General features: G+C 42.4%; 1 protein-coding gene across 5 annotated transcripts in view; it reads left to right on the top strand.

The window, feature by feature from the left end:
• Positions 1-26,052, top strand: part of CPS1 (carbamoyl-phosphate synthase 1) — a 122,126-nt gene that overhangs the window by 20,346 nt on the left and 75,728 nt on the right. For 2 of the 5 annotated variants that reach the window (XM_085228842.1, XM_085228846.1), the window contains exons 2-4: positions 3,624-3,741; positions 15,551-15,673; positions 23,520-23,629. In XM_085228842.1, the coding sequence (XP_085084968.1) occupies positions 15,551-15,673; positions 23,520-23,629 (233 nt within the window). In that variant the 5' untranslated portion in view covers positions 3,624-3,741. The remainder of the gene's footprint in view (positions 1-3,623; positions 3,742-15,550; positions 15,674-23,519; positions 23,630-26,052) is intronic. The other 3 variants (XM_019616913.2, XM_085228844.1, XM_085228845.1) reach the window with 3 other exon arrangements.

The raw sequence follows: 26,052 nt of genomic DNA on the forward strand, positions 1-26,052 counted from the left end.
TGTGTAAAACAGTGATAAGTTTAGAAACGTGGCTATTTTTTAATATGGCTCACTATATTTGATCTCAGCAAACAAAACTCATATTAAAAGGCTGAAAATCTTAGGTTTCTGAGGTTAAAAAGGTTTGCTTTTTGAAGGTAAAACAAGTATTCTATCTTGTCTCTGATGACAAAGTTTCTCATTTTTAAAGGACATCTGGAGAAGTGCCTTTTTTATTGGATTCTGTTTTCCCAATATGCTGTAAGCATGATTGCATTTTGCATTGATTATTTTCTTTTAGCAGCTTCTGTGGGTAGATCAAAGCCTAAGTATCAGTCACAAAAGCTGAACTAAGCTAGTCAATTATATTGATAATGTATCTAAAGCAAACCGTACCTATATCCTGCCTGCATTTATTGGGGTCAGGTGTTAAGACAGGTACTCAGCAAAATCCAGTCTGTCTCTATGCACACGCTGAGGTGGGCTTTGAGCAGTGATTAGCCTTCAGAAAAGAGACCTCAAAGATGTAGTTGATGCTTCTGCATAAATGTGAACTTTCTGCTCTGTTGCTGTGAGGAAGGGGAAAGAGAACAGAAGTGAGAGCCCTGTTAGGTATGTTGGTGGCTCACTTGCTTCTGAAATCCTATGTTTACATTTCATCCCCAAAAGCATGGCCAAGCTAGGAGAGGTACAAATTAGAGAACTAATCAGATCAGAAATATGCCGTGCAGCATGGCTTATGCACAAGCATTAAGTAGTCAGAGTAGGGCTGTTCAGACTGGAAACGAAACATGGAAAGAGAGTTCTTATATGTGCCTGTCTGGTCTTTGAATGTTGTCACGAGCTTAATGGAAGAAGGTGATACACTGGCTTTCAACATCAGTACACATCAGCTGAAATGACTGGAAGCAGCCATCAAAAGTGAAGATTATTCATGTAGTTAAGCTGTGGCAGGTTGTTAAAGAAGAAAGTACCACTAGGCTGCGCAGAGGAGGCTCCTGAGCCCAGGCTTCTGGGAGTTTGGATACTGTTGCTGCATGCATTCGCTAGCACGCTGTGTTTCTGATACGAGAAAGCTGGTATTAGAGGATTTGGGTATCCCTCGTGCTATGTGTTTCTATTTTGCGCTCAGTCAGGGTAGAGCAGTTACTAGGCTAACAACTTTGTAACGATGCGTCTCTGTGCCAGCAGCTGCAGTGTCTCCCTTAAGCTCCCGACACATCCCTGCTCTTTTAGGGCTCAACCGCTAGATGCCCCTGTCTCACAAGCAGCAAATCGGAGGAGACTGGCTTTGCAGTGGGAAAGCAGCTAACGCACTGCTTCGAGGGAGCGTGTGGCTGCTTTTGTAGGTAGTAATCAGAGGTTCTGTACATCAGGGCTCGTGGGAAATGCTTGTTGCAGTTCTCTGTGACATTTTGCCACTTCCTCCTCTTTGTAGACTGTAAGGTATCAGCTCTCAATGTACCCTTCAGCTAGTGTGGAAATCCTTCCTTTCTTAGTAAAGAGAGGAGTGAGAGTTTGGAGAGCAGACCTGGATGAGAAGAGATCAGTAAGGGCTTCTTGTGGGCAGAAGCAAAGAAAGGAAGCTACTGAAGACAGGATCGAGCTCTCTGCTTGAGTGGTGAAGGCAGTGTAAAATACATCTGGAAGACAGTACGTTTTGCTGCGATTTTAATAGACTCTGATCTCTGGACAGGGCTGACATCACGTCAGGATTCTTTTGCTTTGCTGTAATGATTAAAGCAGTTCTGCAGAGGGCACTTGCTTCTTTAATGCTGTCTTTAGAGCTCAGTGCCAGGATTGGATGTGATCTCCAATGATAATATGGATGTAGCTCATTGCTCAGCATGACTGTATTTGACATCTGTCTGCACCCGTGTTCACCTTTGCACGTCTGGAGGGTGTGCAGTGCTCGAGTATGACTGTTGTCTTGTTGGCTGAGCTACGTGAGCAGCTTAAGTGGCAGTGAGCGGGATCTTCATGACAGTGAACAATACATTTAGGCTTTACAGGTGATCTAAGGTCTCTGAGTAGCACTGAGGGGAGCCAGCTGTTTCATTTGGTGGACTCTGATATTAGCTGATACCTTATTCCTTCAGGGAAACAAGGTTGACTGGTATGTTTCAGGAATATTGTGGCCAGTGCTGTCAGACCTCAGGGCCTGAAGAGAAGGCAGCTGGTGAGGGAGGAGAAATTCCTGATCTGATGCAAAGCCAAAGCAGGTGGTGCAAAGTCTCCTGCTGCCCGGAGATTGGCTATGATAGAATCTGTGCCTCAATTTCAGCCCCAAATGTTTTCTCTTCCCGTAGCTTACAGAGGCTCTTGCAGCTGCTCTTCCTTCCTGCAGGTCATCAGTAAGTCACACACCTAGGAGAGCCGTGTATTCATTAGCATCGCTGAACAGTCTCTATGCTGGTAATGGCTGTAATTAGCAGTGTCAGTACACAGAATTCCAGAGACAGCTTCTAAAGAAATGACTTAAAATCCCCCACATAAATGTGTAGTGCCACACAATCAATCTAATTTCCTATAGATTTCTTTCTCTTTTTGTGTACTCGAGGGACTAATAAGCTGTGAACTTCTATTGAACTTTTTTTCTCATGGTTCATAATATTTCCTTCTTTACAAAGACTTTCTAGTGTGTGGTGTGTCCCAGCTATTGCTGAGTGCTGCTTGCAGAGAAGCTGGGCTTGGAGTTGCTTTCATCATAGAGGCTGGAGGTGGTTGGTTTGTCCTTTCTGACAGGTGTAATTGTCTTGCTGCTTTTACAGGGCTGGAGCATTAACAAGTCATTATGGTAAGCATGCTAGAAACTATGGTAACTTGTCTTAGTGGCTGGTGAGGATCTCTGGCACAGCGCGGATCCTCTTCCTCAGCTCAATGCTGGGCTGGTTGCTGCTCTGTGCACTGCTGCCTTTTATACACAGCACAGAAATAAAGGAGATAGGAAGAGCTTTTCCCAGGTGACCCTCATAAAGCTCTGTTGAGGCAGGCTCTCTGCAGGGAAGGAGCTTTCCCTGGACAAAACACTGTGGAAATGCCAGTTTGGGTGTGCAGCTGGCCTTGGAGAGCATTGTCATCCCACAGATGTGTCCATAATCCTGCGTGGTTTTTCTCCCTGTGAAAAGTGAGCTGCTGTGCTGAGGCTTTTGTAGGGAGGAGTGTTTCCAGCTGGCATGGAGCCACTGCAGCTGGCTGACACAAGGCATGCTGGCAGTGCCAGGGTGTAGGACCGTGTTTTCTTCCCCAGACAGTGACATCTCACAATGGGTTACTGCCTGGAATGCAAGATCAGAGCTTCCTGTGTGCTAGAGTTCTTGTTCTCCTTGTTTTTTATCTATTTTGCCATGTTTTTGTTTTCAAAGTGTGTTTTCTTTTTAAAGATAATTTGTTAAAGATTGAAAATATTTTGCCAACTCCTAATGCTGCTTGAAACAAGGGGCTGGTTTCCTTGTTAAGTTTCCAACCTCATGGCTTCCAACCTCACATGCCAGTTTTCTCTCTTGTGACTTCTCTTAAGATGCAGATGAATGGAAGAGAAATGCATTGCTTGTAGTGTAGGTGTACGTGTAATACTGGAGCTGTTTCTCTTCTTGGACTCTGGTCTGCAGTTAACACCTTCATAATTTCTGCATCCTTTCCAGAGGCATTTTCAAAACAGCAAGCAAACAAGGAGAAACCTGATGTACGTGGAGGGACTCTTCCCAAAGTAGGCCCTTGGATTCAGGGAACAGCAGCCTGCAGATCGTTGACACTTAAACTGTAAGTGCTTCTGCAGATTATCACTTGTTTACTTGACTACTTTGGTTGATACTGTTTCTGTTTTGAATAACTGAAGATACAATAACAAGGTCCTTTGCTGGCAGGCCCAAGCCAGAAGTGGAAGTAAAAAAATTAAAAGCAGATGTTATTTCACCTTGTTGAAGGTAATGCTGTGCCCAAGCCTGCAGGTCATGAGCTTCTGTTGTGAGCCTTAATGCTGGATGAATTTTGAACCCATTAGGTGACTGGCAGGATGGATGAAATTGTTGTTAGAGACCTTACTGGAGAACTCTGGTAATGTTTCAAAATGGATGTGATCCTAACTGAAGGAAGTTAGTCGTGTGAAGAGAGATTTAGTGCATCTTTAGCTGCATTTTGTGGAAACCTTGCCCTGGAAAGGGCAGAATTAGCTGCAGAAAGCAATCTAAGGGTTGACCTACAGGTATATTCATAGCTAATGCTGGTGCTTAAACAACGTGCTCCATGTTGCTTCCAAAATCTTCCTCTTCTGTGAACTTCTGCTGTTGAAACAGCAGGAGCTTCAGACTTTTCTGCTTCATCTACCCAAGTATTGAATCTCTTTCTGCCTATGAAATTTCAGTGTATCTGTTGAGGGAACCTCATAGTGAGATGGTTATGGTAAGCACTAGAAGTAGGCTTGTTTGGAACATACCCTTGTTGTTGTTCTACTTGCTGAATCTCACAGGTAGTAGCGTTAGGATCAGAGTTCTGACAAAATGCATTTTGCCAAGATGGGGTGGTGTTCTAAGAGTGAGGGGAGGAGCAGGGCTCGAACGAAGCCAGGAACCTGGATGGAGAGATTTGAAGCTTTGTGCACATCAGCAGAATTGAAAACTTAGGTCTTTTCCAAGGTCGTGTTGGGTCTGGCTTGAGACCAGTTATTTCTGCTGATGCTGGAAATCAGACCCACGCTGCCTAAATCCACCTTGCAGATTCTTCAGAACATACTCTTGAGGGTGCTGCAGCTGCATGAGGATTGTGGGGAAGGGGATGAGAGGAAGAATTATGTTGTCTGGAAAGGTTAAATGTGATTTCTAGAGTGCACAGCTGGCTGTCTCCCTGACTGGAATAGGAAAGAGGTAGCACTTGTGTAAAGCACTCATTTGCAGTTGCTAATGACATTGCCATCCATGCTGCCTATCAGCTGATGTGGTCTTTCCCCTGTATCATTTCTTAGTAGTATGTGCTTAGTTCAAATGGTGCTTTCTGTTCCTGCAACTTCTTGCTGCTCAGAGACAAACTGTATAAGGCTCAGACAGCAGCAAGTTGTAGCACTGTTCCCTTAAGCTTTCTGCACTGCTTGGAAGAGTTTAGCAAAGCTTTTTCACAAAGTTTTCTCTTGATAAGCTTCCTCACTGTGGACAGTACTTAGCTTGGGATTTTTTTGGGCTAGTGCAACCCTACCTGAAACCTTCAGTGCTGGTCCCACTCCCACATCTGCTAGGGCTTTGTGTCCTCTTTATAGGTGTGCAATAAAAGCTGTTGCCTAAAAGCATATACTCTCCCTTAGCTAACTGGTCTTCATGAGGAAAAGCCCAATCTGGGGTTTTTGCTAAGGAAAATGCTAGTGTAAACGCTTGTATTGATGGGTCAGAATGGTAGTAGAACCATCATGTAGATAAGGTGTCTCCCAGCTCCGTGGAGCACAGTGAGTCTTACAGTTAATTCCCTTGCTCTTTAAATTTCCATGCTATTACAAAGATGCTAGCTCAGTAGGCAGAAATGGAGTTCTTGGGTTAAAGTTCTGAAAACTTACTTGAGAGCATCAGTTATTTTTTCAAATCTCATTGGTCTCCTGTCTAAAAAGTGCTTCATGAATGTTCAGAATCACATTCCCTTTCCCCTTCCGAGCTAAATGACATTATAGATCTGTATAGCAGGAGTTTGCTGTCCTCTTTAAGGAGAGAGAGCCATCCTCAAGCAAGTACACCTGCCTAGTGGCATGTCCATCTGTAAGTCAAAGCAGGTGCTTCAATGCATGGTCGTGTGTGCGGTGTGTGAAGCTTTTAATCCTCCTGACCCCCTGAGTAACCACAGGAAGAGGACAAAAAAGTAGCAGTAAAAAGAAAAAAAAAAACACAGACTAATGAAAGAAAACCCTCTGTTCTGCAAATCCTTCCTATCTGGAGCACCAGGTGTGAAACAACAACAAAAATGCTGATTGATCAGTGGTGCTGTATATGAGGTGAGAGGCCAAGGCCATGTGAAGTAATACCTATGAAATATTAGCTTCCCCTCCCACCAGAGCCAGGAACATCCAGCACTGCAAGAAAGGGTGCTAAAGGGTAAAAAGAAAAACAAACCTGAACTGGAGAGAAATGCTGTGCATTTCCTTTCCAAAAAGTCATTGTAAATATTCCAAAGGGAAAATTAATTCATTAAGCTTTTGAAGTTTGGGAAGAAATTTTGTGGGAAATTTTCCGATACGTCATTTGTTGTAGTAAAAGCCTGTTATTAGCACAGTATCTTCTGCTTAGGACAAGTCAGGTTGAATAAGGCTGTGAGATGATGCTTTTCACGAGTATGCAAGGTGTATGTAGCCCATCAACTAATCACTGAGACTGATCATACATTCCACTGTTCCATTGGAGCTGCTTTTTTCCCGAGCCTAGCTGTAGGCTTGGCCCATTAATACACTCTGGAGCAGCGAGCTTCTGGTTTTGTTACTTTTTGTTATTTTTACTTACAGGTGGTAATATAACTGTCCCCCACTGTCCTACCAGTTGCAGTCACTGTGAGTTGAATGTTACAGTGCCTAGCTGTGAGGACCTGTTGTTCCAGGCCATGTATGTCTGTAACATATTCATTATTGTGTTGCTTATCTCATCTGAAGGATGCTTGCTCGCTCTCCTCAATTCCTGACTTTGCTTTTGGATCCCCTTACTCATAGATCTGAGGCCACAGATCTGCAGATGCCTACTGTGTGGTTGGATCCACTGGATCCAAAAAAATTTGTCAATGCTTTGGTTTCTTTGAAGTTGCATCTAACTGGGGAAAAAACAAGTACTGTGACAGAGCAAAATGACACAACTGTCTAGTAAACACAGCACGTGCTTGTGTTCATGCACATACACGAGGAAAGCATGGGGGTGTGTGCATAAATTAGAAGCTCAGGGACCGTTTATGTTGCAGCCTTCGTTCTAGATAGAAATCTATGTATCTGTAGTCTAATCAATGGCAAGGCAGTTTTGTTTTCCTTTGTTAGAGCAAACACTGGGGTGTGATAATCTATCACATATTCAGCCATGATAGCGCTGCCACAGAAGGAAGCAAATATAATGAGAATCATCCTCAGCAAATGTAGCTATTCTTGCACTGTAAGGTCATGCTATTTTTAAACTGTGTAAAGGATGTGTAGCATAGGAGAGACTGTTTATGTAGCCCTTCTGATTTGCTTTTATTTCCTAAAGCCACTTTGGCTCTTCTGGCTACGTTCAGTTTTAGCCAAGTAAGGGTTTTCTGAAGTTGGCCTTTTGGGATAATGTCAGTCTCTCTCAGATATGGCACAGGTTTTTCTCTATTTTCTCCAAGTCAGCTGATCTAAGAGGAGCTGCTAATCCCAGTGGCAATGGAATTCGACCCATTTTTCAAGACTTTGATTCTTTTTCTTTCGCTGAAGATAAGAGCCTTATCTTTGTTAAGTTTGGGTGAAGCACAGACTCCGTATTTCAGACAGCAGATCAGCACACCCTGAGCTGCTCAAGCCTGAAAGAAGTTTAATCTCCTTGAAAATGGATTTTCTCTAACCTGGGAATAGATATAACAGTCTTCTCATCAGGCATTATATAAACCTCACTGGCCAAAAGGCTGTCTTGGTCACAGCTTATACACAACGTTTGGTTAAGTAGGGAGGTGCCACAGTGGGCAGAGTTAACAAGAAATTTGTCTCCCACTCCTTTTGTCTTTGATGTGACCTTGGTTTGAGATTTTTCAATTATTTTGTTACAGTATTTTTTCCTTTTACAAAAGCAGAAGTCTTAATATTGTTTCAAAGTACCATATGGGGTGTTAAAGGAGACAGTTGCAGGGCAAAAGTTTTCATTTATTTCTTAACTGAAATTTGCCTTCTGGTTTCTGTTTTCAAAACAAAAAATGTAAGGAAAAATTTCATTTAAAAGGTGAGATTACATTTCATAGAATGATAGAATGGTTTGGGTTGAAAGGGACATTAAGGTCATCTAGTTCCAACCCCCTGCTGTAGGCAGGGACACCTCCCACCACACCAGGTTGCTCACAGCCCCATCCAGCCTGGCCTTGGATGCTTCCAGGGAGGGGGAGCATCCACAGCCTCACAGGGCAACCTGTTCTAGTGTCTCACCACCCCCACAGTAAAGAACTTCTTCCAAATACTTACTTTAAAACATTTATCTAATATCTAATATCAAATATTTATCTAATATCTAATATCAAATAACTGCTTGCAGTTTTAATTAAGACCAGATTTTGGACAACTCTGTTTAAAACTGTTTGAACTCCTGAACAAAAAGTGATGTCCAATCAGATTTAGAAAGAAGTTTCCAGATATAAGTTACTGCTTTGCATCCACAAGTACGAATGTCTCTGTGTTTTCTTCAGACTGAGACATTTGTTAGCCAAAGACCCACGAGGGAAAAAGGCTAAATTCTGCGCTGTATCCCAATCCCTTGCCAGCTGGAGGTTTGTGCATCTTATTGAAAGGATAATTGCATATTGTGATTGCATTAATGGAAGTTGTCTCAAGACTCAGCTGTAAGTTCTATTTCAACAAGGCATTCATGTTTTTCTCTATGAGGACTGCAGGACTGGGACTTAGGAACAAGATTTCTTTATGCTATTATACCCAGATTTCGCACTCTTTTTCATACTGAGCATTCCCTTCTGCATTACACAGTCATGCTTCAGCAGCATGCTTCCTGCCATTTCTAGTGCCTGGTATAGTCAGCAGAAGTGGGCAGTCAGAATCTGTCCGTGCAGGAAGAAGAAGCAAGTAGGAAGGAACATAGAAACAAGGGGAAAAGGTGTAAAGATGTTTGTTAATTGGGCTGCTTTTCAAGCAGAGCTGTGCAAGCCACTTAGAGCTGTCAGCACAATCTTTGCTTTGGTGTCTTTGGAAGCAGGAAAACTGCTCTTATATTCTCTCAATATTTAGCTATTTTTGGCTAGAAAGCACAGAGAGTGAAACATAAATGAGTGTGAAGATGTAAAAAGGCAAAGAAAAATTAAACTCTGATCATCCAACAGATCTGTGTGAACTTGCTATCATTATGATGGCTGAGAGATTCTTCCAGGTGTTCTCCCTAACAGTGATCTCTCAACCACGTTATTCGGTTGCTATTTGTTGTTGTTGTTCAACAGGAAGGCCTTTCTCAGTGACACTCAGAACTGGACAGTGCAGATTTTCTCAAACTCTCTGCTGGATAAAATGGTCAGCATAAGGAAATTAGAGAGTGGCCTTGTGGATGAGTGTAGAATATACTTAGTGCCAGTCCTAGGTTATCTGAGCTATTGTCAAACCCATTCTTGCCTTACTGAAACTGGAGATGTGTGATTCAAGTTTGCCCAAATGTATTCAGGTCAATGGTAGAATAACGTGTAAAATGAAGGTCAGCAATCGGCAATGTTTGGCTTTTTGAATTGCTATCAATCTCTCTATATCTGAGTAATCGAGCAGGTGGATTTTTAATAAGGTTTATTTGGCTTCTCAGTAAGACAAGTGAAGACAGTGGTTATCAATTTTCAAACTGCACGAAGGCACTCTGAAACAATTAAAGACCATGCAGACTTGACTTTTGTGTCCTCTTTACACAAAACGTGACTGAGACTAAAATGGAAGAGAAATTGCTACAGACAGACTTGGATCTTTTTAATTTCATTTATGTGCAGCTTTCCTCTGTCAGAGCACTAGTTCTCAGGAGCTGTCAGGTTCCAGGTGTTGCAGAATGGATTAGCCATTCCCCAAAACTGGGGTGCACTAACCTGCGTGTATTGTTCTGCTAGCTTTCATGAACTTTCCCACTCATGTCTCTGGATGTGCAGCATGATTCATGTGATGGGAATTCCCAAGTGCAGAATAATGCCACGCTTGCCTTTGAAGCATGTGTGCATGCAGCAGACCTGCTGTTTCCACCAGTCTGGCAAGGCTTCAATTTGCAATCATTTGAAATGTATCTTTTTTATTTATCTCCTGTGCTGAAGTCAGTAGCATATCTTGAAATTCTTTATCACATCTACAAACCATTTTTGCTTCTTATTTGAGGGCTGAAGTTCTCTAATAATGAGCTGATATTGTTTGGCTGGACTTTAAAATAAAGGAAAAATGACAGGATGTACAATTATGTGAGTCAATAAGGATGAATCAGAATGCAGCAGTGTATGGGGCTGCTGAATCACGGCCTGAACCTCTGATTGACCACCTGAGGTGAGCAATGAGTCAGCCCTGGGAGCACAGGTGAAGACAATTCACCTGTGCTGCAGGAAGGGATGGAGCCTGGCTGCAACAATCCTAGACCCATTTAAGAGCTGACTGCCAGTGCGGAAGGATCTCTCTGGAGATCTGTTCCACTGGAGTCCATCTTGTGAGCCCAGGATATGGTGAGTGACTTTCTTTCCTTACTCCAATATAACAATTCTATTAGCCAAGCTCCTGGATATACCATACCATCTATATATCCATTGATTATACAAGCTCCCAGATCTGAAGATTGTCTTTTGATCTACCATGAACTTTTCCTATTAAAATATAAAATATAGCTTTCCTCAGATCTCCTTTTAAAATAGGCAGAACTATGGTGGGGGGAAAGCCAAAGGATGAGGTATGTACTTGATTCTTACTCCCTTCAGCTTATCTCCATACATCAGTCTAAATTTTAAAATTCTTGGCTTGTCATACTTTGCATTGCAGTCAAAGTGTTTTTTAAGTATTGTGGATTTTGCTTGAAATGCTTCATTTGATTTGAGATTGGCTCAAAGTACCAGATCTGCAAGTGTAACTGAGCACACTTTCTCTCCTGCAGCAATCCAAGAGGAACAGGTGATGGGAATGCAGGGATGCTGTTAGTTCATTTGCACACAAACAAGACAATTCTAGTTTATTCCTCCTCTGTCTATACCAAAAATAATAAGTGATGTTCTCTGATTTAATAGAGCTGTTAGCAGTGTGCTGTGGACAGAAATTGTTACTTACCTTAAACTTACTGTTACATTCATAGTGCTTATCTTGTTTGATAAACTCCTGATTAGAAAATCATAAAATCATCTTAGATTGCCTTGGTTTGGAACAGACCTTTAGAGATGATCCAGTTCCAACCCACCTGCCACGGGCTGGTTGCCACCCACCAGATCAGACTGCCCAGGGCCCCAGCCAACCTGGCCTTGAGCATTTCCAGGGATGAACACTCCCAAGCCCTTCTCTGCAGGGCTGCTCTCAAGTTGTTGTTCTCCCAGTCTGTGCATGTACCTGGGATTGCCCTGACCCAAGTGCATCACTTTGCACTTGGCCTTATTGAACCTCGTTAGGTCCGTGCATGGACTTCTCAAGCCTGCCAGGTCCCTCTGCATAGGATCCCTTCCTTCTGTCATATCAGCTCAGCTTGGTGTCATCAGCAAACTTGCGGAGGGGGTACTCAATCCCACTATTCAGATCACTGGTAAAGATGTTGAAGAGGTTTGGGAAATCTTAGCATAATTCACATGCTTTTGATGCTTCCTCTACGTTCCTTGAGAAGCAAGTGGACTTTATTTTGGAATGGAAGGCAGCATTTCCAAGTCACTTCGAAGATTCTTCTGCTGGCTGAGGGGAAGAAGGAGTGTGTTTGTCTATTTCCCTGTGGCAATGGAGAATTTTGTTCTTGCTGGCATCATCAATTACTTTGCTTTTCCACTCAATATTTTTGGAGCATGTTTTATTCAGAGCAAGACATGGTGGTCAGAAATGACATACAGCCTGCCAGATGGCAGGACTGATTTCCAAAGATGTCTGAAAGGCACTTGGAAAAAAACTTATCAGCTGTGAGGAGAGTCCAAGCAATTTCTCTGGACTGCTTATTACACTGGTCCCAGTCCAGGGGGGTTTATGCTATTGAAGCTCAGCTGAGTTGAAGAGCAGTTACTTGGGACTTTAACTGGCATGGATCTGGACCGGCATGCCCACAAATTGGCTCTATTTCTTGCCTTTCAAGTGAGAACAGAACTAGTCATGTGTTTTGTTGTTGTTTTTCTTTTGTACAGAGAAATTGAAAATGACAGTCATTTTCCTGCAGTAACTTTAGAAGTTGATAGGGGTATATAGATCTGTTACTGGAATCTGCAAAGGCAGCTGAATAATGCTAAGATTAGATGGAGAGAATGTGATAGTTGTAACAGGCAATCTTGATAATCTCTGCATTTTATTTTATTTTTTACCTTTTCTCATGGATTTGAGAAGGAGCACAAAATTCAGAACTTCATGAAATTATCCTATCTCCATTTTCAGAATTGTAGTCCAAATGTGTCCTTTCAGCATTAAGAATTGTTAAGAATTTCCATGTATTTGGAGAACTTTTTGAGTTCTTCTTGAGGAAAGCACTAGGCTGTCCCTGCAGGTAACAAGGAATGTAGTTTAGGGAGCAGTGGTAGCTGTGCAGAGGTGTATTGCTGCTTTCCTGCTCATGGGTTTACTCCCAGACACTACAATGATGTGGTCAAGGTCAGATCACTTGGGCTGCTGTGAGGCTTGGGTATGCTTGTCTTCTGTGAAGCAGAGGAGTTGGAAATGGCTAGCATTGGTACTCAAGGTGTGAGCATTGCCTCCATGTTGAGTTTGCCCATAGAGTTGTGACCGTGAGCTGTGCATGGGACAAAACAGTGCTAAAGGCAGAGCGTGTGATGTCCTGTCGTGGGTGTGAGTGAAATCATGCAGGGCAAACAAATCCAGCTTTCCTTTGTCAACATCTGCTGCTATGATCCCAGATCTAACGTGATCTGCTGTCCTGCAGCTACAGCTTTGCAGCATATATTCCCTTCCCATGGGGGTGTGTTTAGTCTTGATAGGTGAGCAGTTCTCCCCCTTTCCTTTATCAGTCACGTGCTGCTCTCCAGGAAGTGAATGCATCCAACATGGAAGTTCTGCATGTCCTGCTTATAGCAGAGCTTTGCAACTATGATGAGTGGCTTCAGTGCCAATCCAGGGGCACCTAAGTTGGACCTCAAGTGCTCTCTGAGAACTTCTTATCTGAAAATTAAGTGATTTGTTTTAAGCCTTTGAAAAATGTAGGCGCTTAGCTTTCTCTGAATATCCGAGCCCTGGGGATTCACAAAGCCACAGACCACTGATTCCGTTTGATTTTATGGTACAGTGGTGCTGTATGATGAATTTCATTTGTAAACAGAAAAAGCTCTTCATTTTAATGAGCTCTTCCCTCTCCTTGCCTTGTTCCCTGTCTGTGTAGGATATAGTATAAATGAATTTGAAACAAAATGCTGTCTGCCTTTTTCTAAATATTTATGCTGAAGGTTAGGACGCATAACTTGTGTGTACTTCTTTATTTCCCACTACTTGAGGCTGCTCTTGTCTGAGTGATCATCTGCCTTCGTGGCTTTACATTCCCAGTTTCTCTAGTATGTATCCTTCTTCCAGAGTGCCTGCCCAAGCTTAATTTCCTGAAGGGACTTTACACATGCAAATAATGTACAGACAGGCAAGTTTTAAGTGTGAGTGCATTTCTATGAAACCATTGGTCTCTGTGTTTCTTCATTCTTCTGTGTTTGGTATCTTTTTCCTCATTGATTTCACTATTTCTTATTGACTCTACCTCTACTGAAGGTATTTATTTGTTAAACGCAGCGCACATTTAATGTCTGTCCAAACCACTGAAGGCTTGTTTTTATGTGGACAGGCTTTTTGGAAATGAGGCTTCTGTTGGGAACACCCATTACGTTTGCTGGCCTTAGAGTCAGATCAAAAGTGTCTCCTTTTTATTTCTTCTATGTGTCTGTAGCTGGATCTATCTGCCTCATTCTGCAGCCACATTAAAATTCATGTGGTGAAAGGATGGAGTTAGGAATTAGCAGCAAGGGTAGTTAAATTAGCACTGTGGATTGATTCTTTTCAAATACATGTATATCTAGGGCACAAAGTGACATCACTGCTGTTGGTAGAGGTAGATAGAGTGCAGAATTTGCCCTTCAATATATCCATAATAGAAGTTTTGTCGCAGTATAAAGACGATGTAATGTGAATAGCAACTTTGGGAGAAAACTGGCTTCTGAATTGCACGCGTGAATGCATTTGAATGCATTTGTATATTAAGACAACCTTTCTAGTACAAGGTGTAGATCTTTGCAGTCCATTCACTTACAATTTGCTTACTTTGTTTGTTTTTTTTTTTTGTACATCCCGTCTCTGATGAATCTCCAACGTGGAGCAGTACCAGCTAGATTCAAACAAGGAGAGGAGTAGCTACCAATAATACATTTCCCAGTTTCTTGTATTTTTTTTTCCCCTCTTTCTCAAGCTTTGTCTATGAGTCAGAATGATTATTGGGTATAAGAAGAATGATTATGCCTTTCCCCTAAAGCACCCTCTAGTTACTAGGGAACAAAGCTGACCTGCTTCTCTCAACTCTACGTGCTTATAAAGCTCTTGCTAAAGCTGTGAAGTTCTCTACACTCAGTCTGTGTTCCATGCTCTCTCTGTCCATCTTTCTTTCCATTGTTGAGTTCAGGCCTTCCCCGTACCTTTCTAAGCCAAGTCTCAAATTAGCTCTTATCACAGAGGGCGCCCATACTCTTGTCCCTTTTTCTATTATGGGCATTATGATTCAACTTGGTGCTGTAATAAGCTGTGCAGGAAGTACTTGCACATGATACTGCCATCAGCTCAGACTAATGTCAAACTACTGGATACGAAGAAATCCTAGTTGTTTCTGTCAGTAATTAAAAAAAATAATAATAAAAAAAATTGCCTTAATCCTGTCAAGTAGTATGTGTCTATGAAATGGGTGGTAGTTACCAAGATCTGTAGCCGAGTAGGAGATGGCATATGGAACATTTTATCTTATTTCTGCTGTTGTCCATTGAAATTTTGCCAAAAGATGCTTTTCCTTTTGCAGCAGTTTATTTTTCTTATTGATGGCCTTTTCCCTGGGAAGGGATGGCACTTTGGGAGCTGTGCTGGGACTGCTAGTGACTGTGTTCTCCAAACGCAGAATAGAAAGTCTGCAGCTTTCTGCTCAGTTTAGTCCTTCCACTTTCCATCTTCTAATATGGGAATAAGTTACATAGTCAGTTACAGGCTGTCCCTCTCGCTGTCAGGTGGATCCCAGTTTATGCATTGGAGAGTACTGGAAAGCACACTGTGAATAGACTATTTGCACAGATCACATGCTGTTAGGAGAAGAAGCAGTGCAGTTCTTTGTCACTTATTGGAAATATTTGTTTCAGTGAGGATTGTTTTCCTTGCTGTAGGTGCAGTTTCTCAGCAAGCTCTGATGTCTTCTAGTAAGTAAAGCTAGCATCTGGCCTGTGGTGCAACTTGTATGCATTGCTCAGGGACTAACCTGAAGAAAAGTGTTGCAAGGGTTCCTAAGCAAGCACCCCTTCAAGGAGGGGCGGGAGAAAGGTGGGGCTGCACCAGAGACTTTTAATGGCAGAATACATGGGAGGGTATAGGGCAGTGCTGTACAGTCAGTCCAGCACACCTGCTGCATGTCCTCTTCTTCTGTTATCTGCAAGAGTCTATTGCCTATGCCGTATCTTGAAGAAACACGTACAAGTGGATTTTGGCTTTGACTTGTTTTTTTTTTTTTTTAAACTCTACACTTCAACTATCAAGATGACAAGAATTTTGACAGCTTGCAAAGTGGTGAAGACTTTGAAAGGCAGATCAGAGTTTTGCAAAGTGTCTGCTGATCACTGGAGTTTCTGGAGGAGTGGTACCAGGTTGTTGAGCGTCAAGGTAACAGTAACTGCTAGCAGGGAGCTACTGTGGTCTAAGAGATGTTTTGGCATGCCTAGAGATAGCTTGCTGTAGATAACAGGGTTTACCTAGGCATGTCAAACTGATCTGACTGAGATTTGTCTGAACCTGAAGCAAGGGGTTTGCTTGGCTAAGCAGTTTTCTTAGATAAGAAAACACTTTTTGGATAGTCTGGAATTGTAGAGTAAATTGCACCAGAAGGTCGAAGTTGAAGGTTTTTGTTAAATATTATATGGCATTTTCTCTACAAACACCCACCTTTCTCTAGGATCGTTAGTTAGCAGAGCAGCACTTTCAGTCCAGTCAGCATGAATCAACTAGATATTTAAAAACCAACATCACTTGAAGTGTGACTTGAGGCACCGTTGGGTCCATGTAGCACCCATTTTCAATGTATTGAAAACAAGCTGGCTCTGAATTAAATCAGAGAAGTAGATGGTTCTTTGTGAGTACATTACTGCATCACCTCTTCATCTTATGGATTTGAACCCTTGGTTCACTGCCCCAACTTTCTTTGTTCTTTGTATACAAGAGTTTCATTTGGCCAGATTTACTAGTGCGACTGGGACAGATGCAGCATAGCACAGTGGGGAGCTGGGACTTGGTGTATGAATTCTGTAGCAATGGAGGTGTTTTGATATCAGGTACTTCACATGGTTTTCCATGTGAAGCGTGGTCCCCTTTTGGGGCTCGTGCAGGTTTGTCTTTGTGGAACATCAGTGTAATTAAATTAGCAACCTGAGGAGTGATGTTTCAGTGGGTGCTGGGAAAAACTATGAGGCACTTGGGCTGTGGCCACTGATTTCCAAGAAGAATAAAAACTTCTCTGTGCTCCTGCAAAAGACCCACTACTTCTTTAAAATTGGCAGCAGAGGAGAGAAAAACCAATGAGGAAAGAAGCATCCCAGTTCTTATCCCTTCTTCCAACACGTGAGTTTTCAGTTTGGGTTTGTCTGACTTGCACTTAAAGGCAGAGGCTGTGTTGTGACTGGCATACTTGCTAATGGACCTGTTTTTCTCTCCCTGAGAATGCACAGCAGGCGTGAACTGCTACCTTGTTCACTGTCTTATAGCACAGTGCAATAATCTTCCTCCCATCAGATTTATTCAGGCTCTGCAAGCAGATCTGGCTTACAAGGATGTCATTTCTGCTGTACTATTTAGAGTGGTTATAGCTGTCTGCCACAGTAAAAGCATCTTCTGCTGGTAAAGCTTTGTAGCCCATGGTTAGGATTGCTGGTTCAGACTTTGATGAGATACCCTCTTTCTTTACATATCCCAGGATAATTCTGGTAGGCATCTATATCAGACTGCTTCCCATATATTTTTACTCTGATGGATTAGCATCTGAAGTTGGGAGTTGACATCTGAAGTGGCAAATTGATGTGTTAGGTACATGTATTGTCGCTCATTCTTAGTCTGCGGAGTGGCAGACCTAAAAGGTCTCTCACAATACTTAGGTGTCTGATTAAGAAGTTTCATGCCCATGGAAAACTGCTGCCCAACTCTGATGGAGTTACAGTACCAGCTGTTCTGGCGTTTAACTAATTCTATGCTTGCCAATTTTCTTGACAAGGAAAATGAATGCATATTTAATAAATAAATGCCATGTGAAACTGTTTCATAAACTGCCATGAAAACATGTGAGCTGTTTTAACCTCAGTGCCAGCAATAACAAATATATACCCCAGAAAGGTGAGAAAAAAGTGTGCTTACTTTCAGGGCATACGGCAGGACCTGTTGCAGGGTAGTCAGAACGTACTGTGCACTGGAAATCTTGGGCCTGGTGGAGATTTTGTATCTGCACAGTGACCAGCTGTGATGTTAGCCAGCCAGCCTTCAGTTATATGTTGTTTGACATATTCTGCCTTGTCATTGACTCTGGAGAAAGCTGTTTGTATACTGGACTTAGGTTTAATACCTGTGGTAGATCGTGCAGCTAGAGTGGATGCTTGAATTCATGAAAAGGAATAAGGCTGATACTTAGCTTAACTTAGGAGCCTGTGACTCTTAAATTGAGATCTCAGCTCTATTTCTAACATCACCTTTGCCAGGGGACACACCTGCACATTTGAATTCAGAATCTGAAATAGGAAAACTTGAACCTTTCGTGTCTTGGAGCTTTTCTTAAGGCAGCGACAAGCTTGTACACCTCTCTTTTTATGGGACTTAGAGAAGTAGAAGTTGAGCGGTGTCCAATGCACGTATGTAAGCAGTAAAGCAGCAGGCCCGTGGGAGAATTTAAGGGTAAGTAGTGCTAAAAGGCCAACTGATTACATAGCTTTGCCTATGAGTGGGGTAGTTGACTGTAATTGTGACACAAGTGACCAAGAAGGTCTGGGTTTGGTGTTGCAGCCATCATTAACAATAATGGATATTTGTAGGAAGGCTGCAGAAACTATGAAATGTAGAGTAATTAAGGTGTGTGGGCTAATGGCAGCATAGGTAATGATCCCATTCCTGCATCACTGTAGACTTAAATGAGTTTAGTTGCCTTTGATTGCTTTTTCTCAGTGGGCTATTTTAGGGAATATAACAAAATACAATGAAAACATATTTCTGATCTATATATAAGCTAAGTATTGGAGAGCATAAGGGAGAGTGGTAGTTTTGGGAGTATGCCTGATAATTATTCTCTCATGTCTGATTTCTGTCCATTTAAACTCGTTATATGTGAGGAAATGTGGTTGCATATAAGCAGCCTGAAATATGGGGACTGGAAGGTCCGTATTCCCCTACTCTGCACCCCGTCCTTCAGTTCTGCAGGAGAGATGGAGCATCCAAGGGTAAAAGGGGGCACAGAGAACAGAGCTGAGACCCAGAGGGCTCTCCATAGGGGTGCTTAGCATCGCTGCCTTTGGCATAATTGTGCTGCTTTGCAGCTCAGGAATGGGCGAACTGTAGCTCGAAGCTCGTATCATTTAATGCTCATCTGAGGGCAATGTAGTTATATGGGGATGTAAAGAGTTGTATGAGCAATAAATAGGTGGCTTGTAACAGTATAGCTGGCTCTGTAAGGAGAGGATTGGGAGAGCTATTAAAAAGAAAAAAAAAACAACAACAAACAAACACCAAAAGCAAGCTAAAAATATAGTTAGAAATGAGGAGAGAATTTTTGAACACTGGCTTTTGAAATTATTTCGGATGACTGTAACAAGTCCTCAAATCCTTTTTGAGGCAGGTGGAAAATAACGGAGAAAGTGACTGCTTGGTGAGCAGAGAGACAGTAAGGAGGTGAAAGATCAGTCGTGTCACTCTGTCTCTCTACTCTTGGAAGTGAAATGAGGCCTTATTCTCCACAGATGGGAAGAGTTACTGCAGGGTGGGAAACACGGATGCTCCTTTCCTCTGGTGCTCCGTGACTTCCTCCAGCTGCCTTGTCTCTTGTGGTTCTTTTTCCTCCTTTTTTATCAAGGGTAAATATTTGTGGCATTGTTGTGAACACCTTTAAGAAATGCTAAAGAGTTCTAGTTGTAGGAGCTGTGACTTTTTCATTCATTTTTTTATTCCTGCCTTCTTGCTTTTTCCAGTTCTAGCCATAAGCAAATGTGATAACATTATATGTGTTCAAACAAACAAACAAAAAAGGCTGGCAAAGGAAGACTTCACAGTTAGCAATGCCCAGATGGCGTAGTACTCACAAGAAGACATTTTTCTAGCAGTGAGAAGACACTTCCTTTGTTGCTTGTTATTTGGCATAGATGCAGCCCAGTCCTGGCACAAGCTTTTTGCAGCACAAGAGATGTGTTGGCTTTGGGCTTTTTCTGCCCTTCTGATACTTTGGCTTTAACAGCCAGCCTGATGTGTGTGCCAGGAAGTGTGTCAGAGTGGAATCATGGCTTGCCGTGGAGGGGAGACATGTTACCATCTTCTTACCACAGGAAATAAACTGACCTTTGTTGAAAGTGAATCCCAGCTGTCTCTGCCGTGCACGCAACCTGTCCTGTGTGCTGGGTGTACTCGTAGCCCTGCTGCAGCCCAGCATTCAGGGTTAGTATGGCCTTGCCAAGAGAAGCTGAGCGGTCTCTTTGGAGAGGAAAAACTTGACTTCCTTCACTGGTTTCTCTGTGAGGCAAGTATGAAGGAGGAAACATTACCTGTCTACTTTCCAGTACAAGGGTTAAGGAAGTCATTCCTTAAAAAGCAAGCTGTACTGCTGATCTTTTGGAATTTGGCAGATCTTTATCATCTGTTCTGTAGAGAAGAAAGGCTGCTAGAGCAGGAGATCCAGGAATTAAATTCATCCAGTTCTATACTTTTTTTTTTTCCTCAATTGCTACTATGCTTTTTCTTCATGTGTGAAGTGCTTAGTGAAGTGGAATCTGAACTTGCTAGCTCTTCAAGCTCCTTTGACAAGATAAACAAATTCCTGTGATGCAACAAGATCACCCTTTCTGTTAGCCACCTCCATCCTTCTCAAAGCTCTTCTAGAGCTCTGAAGCCTCTCTGGAGGACAAGGAGCTCTGCTAAGCTAAAGCCACTGGTGTGTGGAGAGGAAATAAAAGGACCTCATGGCAGTTCTGGGATATTTACTTCTTTTTTTCCCTTACAAACAAAAATCTCTCCAGCTAATCCCCGATTGAGCCAATTGGCCTTTTTTATAGCCTGTAAATCACTTTTCACATTAGAAACAAAACTGAAAAGACAAGTAGGCTGGCAGCTGAGGGATGTGGTAACACCTCTGCTGGAAATGTAAGTAAGAGTAATTGCTTCAAGAATGCTCATCAAACAAACCAACCTCTTAATTAAGAGCAATAAATCAAGGAGAGGAAGAAAGCATCTGAACATCTATGCATTCTGTAGCTGAACTTGCGGCAGGTTATGGTTGCTCAGGGACATCCCACTGCATTACTTGAACACCATGTAGAGACTCTAATAGCACAACAGGGCTTCTATTGGACAGAAGTGATTTCTTGGCTGGCTCACTGTGTAGAAGAACAGGTCTGTGGTGCAGAAGGACTTGCAGGTTCCTGTTAATTACCATGGTGAGGGTGAGTCTCAAAGGTCACGGTCATTCCACTGGATTTTGGAGCTAGGTGGATTTAAATTTTTCTGGTCATTCCGCCATAGTGGACTCTGCATCCTGGAGGATCCTACCAGGCTGTTTGCAGTTCTGGCTGTGATCCAAGTGCTGACACCACTCTGCCTCAGCAAATGGTAGGACTTGCTTGAACTGGGGGATATTTGGATGGACCTGAAATATGTGGCTTGGGAAGAGGGACGATCCAGAGATCCGTCTCCCGAAACCTAGACTGAGAGAAGCTGGTTCCTGCAGTCAGCCTGCCATGTCGGTAATGGGAGCTGGATTTTAGAAAGGGTAGAGATCCTGTCCAACACTCAGTCAGCCCAGGGCACCCAGGTGACCTCTCTGCTTTATAAACCCTTAATGGTATGGAAGCTTGCTGTAGTGAGAGGCTTTTTAGGAGATTAGGGGGCTGACCAAACAGTGGTTTTTATTTAGGCTAAATCTATATCCACAAAAACTGTATCAGTAGCTGTGAGAGGACTGTGGTGTTGCTGACTATCCCATCCAATCATGTGAGAAGGCTCAGAAAGTGATGGCTAAACCTTTTGAGAATGACTGGATGCTTGACATTAATGAGGAAAAAATGCAAGGCTAAAACCGTCCCAGATGCACGGAATTCAATTACTTGGCAGCACGGTTTGATTTTTAGTGCATTCTGCAGCACATTAGTAATTGATTTCTGCAGTATCTATAACTGCAGAGGAGCTCCAGATGAATTTTTGCCATGATTGTTACAAAATTTTGATGCTGGGAATGAAATTTCTCCTTGCTGCGACTGTCCAGCTGGTGTGCTGTTAATGGCAAGTAGCTCTCCTGCTCCTTTCTACAGCACACTGATCTTGATTCTTCTTTTAAAAAAAATGTCAGTATGAGGAATCCTTATGTCTGGAAAACAAACAACCACACCAACCAAAAATAACTTATAAAACAAACAGACACAAAACAAGTCAAGCACGAACACGCACGTATGCACAAACCAATCTGAAGATAAGCCGTAGTAAGGGCTGCTGCCTGATGGACAAACTTGGCACAACCGTGGCTCAGACCAGTGAGGTTTATACACTGCTTAGTGCTCTGTGTATGTGTTACAGAAGTGGAAGTTTCTTGGTGTCCAAAAGATTTCTCTTCCAAATGTTTTTAATCCCTGAAATTCATTAGCAAACTTGTTTCCAGGTTTGCTTACTTTGTGTCTTCCCCTGTATATCAGTGGTGACCTGAAGGAATCTCCAAACCCAGTCTATCATGGGTGTTCAACCTTCTGGCTTAACTGGGCTGCATTGTTTGAAGAGGAATTGTTTCGGGCCACATATATGTAGGATGCTCCAAAAGTAATGCCTATTATCTTTTTTTATGGAAACTACAACAGATACATGAGATGTGTTGATAGAGCAAATTCTCAGCAACCACCAGCGTCCACCTCTGAGATCATGGGCCAACACCATAAAATAGGAGGCATTCCTTTCAGAGCAGCCCTTGAAAAATACATGATATGGTTAATTGTAGATAGATAACAGAACTTATTTTAATTGTTAATATTTTTATTAAAACATTTTAAAAAAAGAGAGCAACAAAACCATAAAACTAAAAGTCCTGTTTTTATGAAACTAATGCATCAGTCTGGTTTAATGGAAGTAGCTGCAGTTCTCAGTGAGTTCTCAAGGTGTTTGTCAGAGATTTTTTTTAATGAATTTTTACTCTTCCTGTACCGCATCCTTGAAACTAATTGTTGACAAATGTGTGTACTACCTAGAAGTGGTGATGTGAGTAAGGCAGGATTATCAAGGGAGGGTTATTTTTCTCAGGTAAGAGAGAGCTCATAAAGGTCTGGTTGAGAGACTTGATCACACTTGTCTTTTAGCTCAATGTCTGATTGCCACTCTATACATTTCATTTTAAAATTCACAGCTAATTCATTTATGACATCTGAAAACAGAATCACAAATATACCAAAAACTGATGATTTTTTTTTCAGCAATCTTGAAAGCTGTCCTGAAATTCCTTTATCAAAACACAAAGCAAGGCTGCATGATTTTGCTGTTCACAGGTCTGCGTTTAATCAGTGGATCCAAATGCATACAATTCTTTGCCACAACTTAAGTTAGCACTGCAATGCTCATGTCTGCTGAAGATTGTTGGGAAGAACTGTTGTTTTATGGGAGATTTCTATTTAAAAATCAGATTTGTGTCAGATATGTACCTCTTTGAGGACAATTTTTGCCTACCCATGAGGTAACTGAGATCACGAGTGTCTGATGTGAATTCCCCTGCAGCAGAATGGATTTGTGTATTGAATTTTGTCTTCTGACATGAGTCCATCTAAGCACGTACTATTTTTTAGCAGCTTAGCTGTACAGAACAGAGCAGCAACAGAAGGTAAGCACCTGTCAAAGTTCATGGCTGGATACTCAGCGTACTCAGCAACAAGCCTTGAGCAAACATTGAGGAGAGAGGCAACTGTTTTCCTGTAGAGTTATGATATCGGGTACCGTGGTGGAAGAAAAGAACAAAATGATTTGGAAGGAGCCAGAGTGATCCCATAGTAATAGGAGCACATGCTTTGCTTGTGTTGAGGTTTGCTAGCTTCCTTGCCTCCTGTAGGAGCTCAGTGTTCCCTAACTATTAGGAAGAAAAAGAACAAGAGGAGCATAGTAAAAGAGATGGTATCTTGACAGCTGGGAATGGGAGAGGGGCAGAAACAGATAAAGCATGAGGCGTCAAAGGCAGATTCCTGGGTGTTACGTGTGTAACCGTCAAGCCTTTTCCTCCTGTATTTGAGTGTCTTCATGTGCCTTTCTCTAGGCGCAGACAGCGAACTTGGTGCTGGAAGATGGAACGAAGATGAAAGGCTATTCTTTTGGCTATCCATCCTCCACAGCAGGGGAAGTCGTATTCAACACTGGTATTTCTGGGTAAGGTAAAAGCAAATGAGATAAAAGGAAGATAACTGGTTTGTAAGGATAAAAGGGGTAGTTTTTGTGGCTGTTTTTCCCTAGCTCACAATGTACCGATCCAAACATGTGATATTCCATACAGGGAAAACTGTACTCTAGCAACACAGAGAGGGAACAAGTTACCAACATGACTTCAGGCAGTTCTCTTGCATCATAGCACTTTAATGACTGATAAAGCTGACTGTGAAAGTGAGGTATGCAGAGTTCTGCTTGCCTTCCCATAGAAATGCAGCCACTGCCGAGTCAGAGCAAAGAGCTGCTGATCGGCACGCTGAAACAGAACAGTAAGATTCTTGGTTTAATGAATCTTTGTTCTACCTCCAGTGCCAAGATTAAATATGGAGGTCTTAAGCATCTGCAGCCTCCTGGGTAATGGAACTTGGCTTCTAAGTGCAAAATTCTTAAATCCCAAGGTTCCCAAGTTGCAGTTTCTTATGTGAACCATTGTTTTTGATGCACGATGTGCATACACATACACAGCTAAGGATGTATATAAACTCTGTGCTCTTTCCAGGTAAAGGAGAGAATCAGATTCATTCCTAACCCAGCTTGACTTTATGTCCTCTTGGGTGCTAGAAGCCAATAGCTGCTAGCTTAGGATGGCAACCAAATACTGTAAGTGCCTTTATTGAATTGTTTTGTGTAAAGGAAATTTGCCCAGAGGACTGAGGCTTTTGATTAGGAAAGGGAGGTACCCCTGGACAGGTAAGGCAACTCTGAGGCTGCCAGTGCTTGAGCCTTCTCGGTAGTTGTCCATAGCTGTGTTTGTCTGCAGCCTTCCATAGTAGTATTTGCCCAGCTGCCTTGTTTTCTTCAAATTCTGCTCTCCCTTGGAGAAAACAGTACTCACAAGATGAGTTTTTAAATGGTCTCATTGGTGAGAATGTTAAATTGCAGCGGAGGGGAATCTGTTTGCAAAGTTTTGCATTAGGAGGCAATTATTTAAGTATTTTGACAGCACTAATTACTTGCTGTGTTAATATACCTGCCAACACACAACTGTTTAATATAGATCAGAATGATGGAGGGCACCAGAGTTCTCTTCTCTGTGATGGATTATGGGCAATAAATCTTGTCACATCACAAAAGTCAAGGAGGACCTGATGGATTAATTTCTTCTCCACATGTTACTGTGGCAGCAGAAGCTGTGTTTGCTCATTTTCTAGTGATTTGGGAAGGAAGCCTGTGAAAAGAGAGAGATCTCTTCTGGGCAGGGGAGCATATGGCAATGGAGAGAACATTGAAAATATCAAGTTGTGTCTTCAGAGCACTCTCTTGAAATGTGAGCTTGATTAACTTACAGATGAAGAGGATGAGATGTTGCAGATCATAAAAGTGACAGGGTTTGCTGCCAATCGTGGCACTGCTGTTTGGTAAAAAAACCTCTGTCTCTTGTGCTCCAGAGCACTGAGATCAGCACCTTCATATCCAATGGAACCCATCGGATGCAGCCCATGGTGGTTTTCATGGACACAGCAGCACTTTATGTATGCGTGCTTTTCAGATCTGAAGTAGCCACAGCTGGCAAAAATGTCAGATTACTCCAGAATAGAGGGCAGAGAGCACTGATTTGGAGGAGAAGTGTTGAATTTTCATTAGAGAAGCATGAAGATGAACTTTTCAGAAGTGTTTGCTCAAATAAAAAAAACCTTGTGTTGCTGCCATCTGTTTGGATTAGAGGGGAAAAAAGGAAGAGGAGATTTTGCAATTAAGAGAGAAGAATTACAGCCCATAAAATGTAACTGTGCTTGAGTTAGCTCAGTAAATGCATTTGCCTCCAGTATGCCTGCATGTGTCTCATGTGATATTCTAGTGAAAGAAGTGATTGATGGGAATTGACTGAAATCAGGCAGGGATGTGGGCAGGCACAGCAAGGGTTGGACTTTGCAGCATCTTTGGAGCTCCTGATCCCATCTGCTCCTCTCTGCTCCACAAGGCACTGTGCCTGCTTAAGGGGCGTTATGTCTTACTGCAGAGCTGTGCCTTCGTACCCCAGCTAACCCCAGTGGCTCTCTGTCCTTATCTGCTGGTTACAAATAATGTGTAAATGTTAATTGTGTTGGCTTTGTTGTTAACAAGGAGTCTTTTGGAAGCATAGCCAGTTGACTTAGAAGGAGATAGAGAGGCTAAATGTGCAGATGCCATGTACTTACTGCAGTTCTGTGATCACACTGCACTTTGTGTGGTTGTTTACCAGCAGCAGGAAGTATGGATATGAGCAGCAGGAGAAGCCTACCTGGAAATTCTTCATAGCCATTGTTCCATTCGACATGTCATTTCTCAGTGCTGGGTTGTCTGTATCTGCCTGCAACCATTCTGGGTTTTGTGAAGTTTCCCAGTGTTTGACAATTAATCTGCTGGCAGATTAATTCAGCATTCCA

The sequence above is a fragment of the Meleagris gallopavo genome, chromosome 7 (genome assembly GCF_905368555.1).
Source record: "Meleagris gallopavo chromosome 7, MGAL_WU_HG_1.1, whole genome shotgun sequence".
Classification (NCBI taxonomy): Eukaryota; Metazoa; Chordata; class Aves; order Galliformes; family Phasianidae; genus Meleagris; species Meleagris gallopavo.